The sequence below is a fragment of the Mandrillus leucophaeus genome, unplaced genomic scaffold, assembly GCF_000951045.1.
Source record: "Mandrillus leucophaeus isolate KB7577 unplaced genomic scaffold, Mleu.le_1.0 Scaffold307, whole genome shotgun sequence".
In the NCBI taxonomy this organism is placed as follows: Eukaryota; Metazoa; Chordata; class Mammalia; order Primates; family Cercopithecidae; genus Mandrillus; species Mandrillus leucophaeus.
Window position 1 is genome coordinate 2,768,680 of NW_012103221.1, and position 4,995 is coordinate 2,773,674.

A 4,995-nucleotide genomic window follows, 5' to 3' on the forward strand; every position below is an offset into this window, starting at 1 on the left:
TACTAAAAATACAGAAATTAGCCGGGCTTGGTGGCACATGCCTGTAATCCCAGCTACTCAGGAGGCTGAGGCAGGAGAATCACTTGAACCCAAGAGGCAGAGGTTGCAGTGAGCCGAGATCGAGCCACTGTACTCTAGCCTAGTCGACAGAGCAAGACTCCATCTCAAAAAAAAACCAGAAAATCTGGGCTGGGCGCGGTGGCTCACGCCTATAATCCCAGCACTTTGGGAGGCCGAGTCAGGCAGATCACAAGGTCAGGAGCTCCAGACCATCCTGGCTAACACAGTGAAACTCCGTCTCTACTAAAAGTACAAAAATTAGCTGGGCGTGGCACCGGGCACCTGTAAGTCCCAGCTGTGCTCAGGAGGCTGAGACAGAATGGCGTGAACCCAGGAGGCAGAGCTTGCAGTGAGCCAAGATCACGCCACTGCACTCCAGCCTGGGCGAATAAACGAGACTCCGTCTCAAAAAATATTTTACTTCATTCTTAGGTAGATATGGACAAAAAGGCTTTTGTGTTCGTTTTTACCATTTGGGATTATAAATATGATTTAGGGTAAGGGAAGTGTAATGGCTTTTGTTTCAGTAATTACGTGGATAATTTTTTTTTTTTTTTTTTGAGACGGAGTTTCACTCTTGGTGCCCAGGCTGTAGTGCAATGGCATGATCTCCGCTCGCTGCAGCCTCTGCCTCCCAGGCTCAAGCAATTCTCCTGCCTCAGCCTTCCAAGTAGCTGGGATTACAAACAAGCGCCACCATGCCTGGCTGATGTTGTATTTTTAGTAGAGAGAGGGTTTCTGCATGTTGGTCAGGCTGGTCTTGAACTCCCGACCTCAGGGTGATGTGCCTGACTCAGCCTCCCAAAGTGCTGGGATTATAGGTGTGAGCCACCTCACCTGGCCATTATGTGGATAATTCTTACATGATAAATGAAATTTGCTTTTTTTCCTCCAAGAATGTGGATATACTGAAAGATCCTGAAACAGTCAAGCAGCTTGGTAGCATTTTGAAGACAAATGTGAGAGCCTGCAAAGCTGTTGGACACCCCTTTGTAATTCAGCTTGGAAGAATTTATTTAGATATGCTTAATGTATACAAGTGCCTCAGTGAAAATATTTCTGCAGCTATCCAAGCTAATGGTAGGTGATTCTGATTTCTTATACGATGCAGTATAAACACTTCTCTTCTACTGCCTCAAGTCAAACATTTGATATTTTTCACAGATTTAAACCAGACCTCCCATTTCCCAGATGACCCTAGACATATTTAAAATAGTTATGTGTACCTTTCCCTTTTAAAATTAGTCTTAAAGCTTATTTTCCCAATAAATCTTGTGTAGTTTTGGCTTTAAACTTTTTAATGGTAAAATGGAATTGCATCTAATGTACACCTGAGTACCGCTGTATAATTTTAGTGGTAAAATTAGATTCCATTTGATTCTATTTTGTAGGTGAAATGGTTACAAAGCAACCATTGATTAGAAGTATGCGAACTGTAAAAAGGGAAACTTTAAAGTTAATATCTGGTTGGGTGAGCCGATCGAATGATCCACAAATGGTAAGTGAGAGATGCTTTGCTTTTGGTTTTTAGTGTTGATGCTGTGTTTTATGGAGTATGGCTATACTCTATTATGTGCATTTTGCTAATTTAAAGCATATCAACTTTGTAGTTATTTTATGGCATTTTATTTATTGTAGTCCTTAATGTTAATATACTGTATTCCATCTTCAAAAGAAACTGCTGTTAATCAATAGCGAAGGGTGGTGATATGTAACAAGATAGCTAAGAAAATTGGGTCATTTTATGTTTCCATAGATAGGTCAGGAGGATTTAGTTAATGGAGTACGGGTGCAGTTTTTGCATTCCTCTTGATTTTTGGAACAATTACTAGAGCTACAAAGTTGTCATTACTTTACCTCTTTGGCAAAGTGATTGCTTCCCAGATTAAAGGCTTGAAAGTCTTTTTTACACTCTTTTTCTTAAATGATTTGCAGAAAAGGAAATCATTTTCAGTAATAAAAACCAGCTGCGTATGCCTCAACTTGTAAAATTGTGAATTACTTTTAGGTGTTAACTGTATGGTTTCATTCTTTTTATTCACTTGAGCCTTGGGAGATTCCAAAAAATTCTATTCTGATACTACTACTAGTTGGAATAGTGTTTTTTTTTGTTTTTCTTTAACAAGTGTGCTAGTTATTTTAATAATTTTGGAATTTCAGTATTGTTTCTTGTTAAGGAAATACTTTTCAGTAAACTTGTTCTGAATATAATTCTCATGGAATACTTAAGTTGGCTAACCTAAATATCGAAAGGTTCTGAACATGTGTATTATGTGATCAGAACTGTATTTAAAATATGAAAGCAGAATGTAAGATATATTGAAGGAATTGTGATGCTTGTAGTTTACAAGAAGCTTGGGCACATGTCAGGAGCACAGTGGGAATAATACAAAGGGGTATCATATTTTATAAGTAACATTAATGATAAAGTTTGGGATATTTGTTCACATGAAACATTACATTTATTTTTCTTGTCTTGGCTTGTCACGGTGACTCATGCCTGTAACCCCAGCATTTTGGGAGGCCGAGGTCGGTGGATCCCTTGAGGTCAGGAGGCTGAGACAGGAGAATTGCTTGAACCCAGGAAGGTGGTGGCAGTGAGCCTAGATCGCACCATTGCACTCCAGTCTGGGTAACAAGTGCGAAACTTCATCTCAAAAAAAAAAAAAAAAAAAAAAAGAACAAGAAGTTACTCATTAAGTATAACTGAGTTTACTTAGAACCATGAAAATCCTGGCCGGGCGCGGTGGCTCGAGCCTGTAATCCCAGCACTTTGGGAGGCCGAGGCGGGTGGATCACGAGGTCAGGAGATCGAGACTATCCTGGCTAACATGGTGAAACCCCATCTCTACTAAAAATACAAAAAACTAGCTGGGCGTGGTGGCGGGCGCCTGTAGTCTCAGCTACTCGGGAGGCTGAGGCAGGAGAATGGCGTGAACCCGGGAGGCGGAGCTTGCAGTGAGCCGAGATCACGCCACTGCACTCCAGCCTGGGAGCACAGCGAGACTCCGTCTCAAAAAAAAAAAAAAAAAAAAAAAAAAAAGAAAATCCTACTGGGCATCGTAGCATGCACCTGTAATCCCAACCACTAGGGAGGCTGAGGCAAGAGAATCGCCCCAGCTCTTCAAGTCCAGTTTAGGCAACACGGCAATATTCAGTTTCCAAAAAATAATAGAAATCCATAGTCTTTCTTATTTTCTGAGAGTAATTGATTGATGTTATTTCTGCTTGTGAAAATACAGTTAGCATTCATTAGATTAAAACATTATTCTGAGTTGGGCAGATCATGAGGTCAGGAGATGGAGACCACTCTGGCTAACCTCGTGAAACACCCTGTCTCCACTAAAAATACAAAAAAATTAGCTGGGCATGGTGGCAGGTGCCTGTAGTCCCAGCTACTCGATAGGCTGAGGCAGGAAAATGGCATGAACCTGGGAGGTGGAGCTTGCAGTGAGCTGAGATGGCACCACTGCACTCCAGCCTGGGCGACAGAGCGAGACTCCCTCTTAAAAAAAAAAAAAAAGACATTATTGAGGGCTCGCTTGCTGCCATCTTACATATACAGTATACGTTGAATCCTGATTGTGCCACACTAACTTGGAGCCACCAATTGAATGTTGAGCCTCACTTTCCTTATTATAAGAGTTTTGTAGCTGGGCATGATGCTATACCTGTAGTCCCAGCTACTCAGGAGACTGAGGCACAAGAATTGCTTAAACCTGGGAGGTGGAGGTTGCAGTGAGCAGAGATTTGCCACTGCACTCTGGTCTGAGTGACAGTGAGACTGTCTCAAAAAAAAAAAAAAAGTTTTGAATGACACTGTTTCCATGAGACTTCCCAACCCATTGTGATTTCCTGCTTTCTTTTGCTAAAAACTGTTTTAACGTAGGAAAACCTAATACAAACACAAGATTTTCCTATTTTCAGTAGATAATCATGCTACATCTTACAGACACGAATAACCTTGTTGTTTAAAATAGTCACCACGTACCTAGATTAAAACATGACTTTTTTTTTCCCTCTTCAACAGGTAGCTGAAAATTTTGTTCCCCCTCTGTTGGATGCAGTTCTCATTGATTATCAGAGAAATGTCCCAGCTGCTAGAGAACCAGAAGTGCTTAGTACTATGGCCATAATTGTCAACAAGTTAGGGGGACATATAACAGCTGAAATACCTCAAATATTTGATGCTGTTTTTGAATGCACATTGAATATGATAAATAAGGTGTGTAATATTTCAGTTATGTACGGGGAAAATTCTAGCGGATAGCCTTAATTCTTGAAAGCTAAAGTATATCTATGGATATAACATAATTTTAATGCCATGGAGCTTAAATATTTATACTTGTATATTAGGGAAATACTTTTTTGGTTTTCAAGAACTTCCCAGGAGTTTGAAACCAACCTGGGCAATATAGTGAGACTTCATCTCTACAAAAAGTTAAAAAATTAACCAGTCATGGTGGCATGTGCCTGTAGTCCCAGCTACTGAAGTGGCTGAGCAACAGTGAGACTGAAGTGGGAGGATTACTTGAGCCTGGGAGTTCAACGTGGCAGTGCGCTGAGATCATGCTACTGCACTCTTAACATGGGCAACAGAGTGAGACCATTTCTTAAAAATGAAGAATTTACTACACAGAATCTTGATTGGTAAAAAGTAAATGTGGAAAATAGATTTTAACATTCACATGGTATGTAGCATTTATTGAAACCTCATAGCAGGTCGGGGCATCCTTTTATGAACGTAGTTTGTTTGAATACATGAGAAAGTCTGCATGATTCAATTATAAAAGTGTAGTATATGCTTATAAGAAACCGAAAAATGTATTAATCAACAAGAGAAAATAGGCTGGGCATGGTGGCTCACACCTGTCATCCCAGCACTTCAGAAGGCCAAGGCAGGCAGATGACGTGAGGTCAGAAGTTCAAGACCAG

At 40.5% G+C, this 4,995-nt stretch overlaps 1 protein-coding gene across 4 annotated transcripts in view; it reads left to right on the forward strand.

The window, feature by feature from the left end:
* The window catches only part of XPO1 (exportin 1), a 58,615-nt gene that overhangs the window by 45,837 nt on the left and 7,783 nt on the right, over nt 1-4,995 (forward strand). For all 4 annotated transcript variants that reach the window (XM_011987317.1, XM_011987315.1, XM_011987316.1 and 1 more), the window contains 3 exons: nt 957-1,140; nt 1,452-1,558; nt 4,091-4,285. In XM_011987317.1, coding sequence (XP_011842707.1) covers nt 957-1,140; nt 1,452-1,558; nt 4,091-4,285 — 486 coding nt within the window. The remainder of the gene's footprint in view (nt 1-956; nt 1,141-1,451; nt 1,559-4,090; nt 4,286-4,995) is intronic.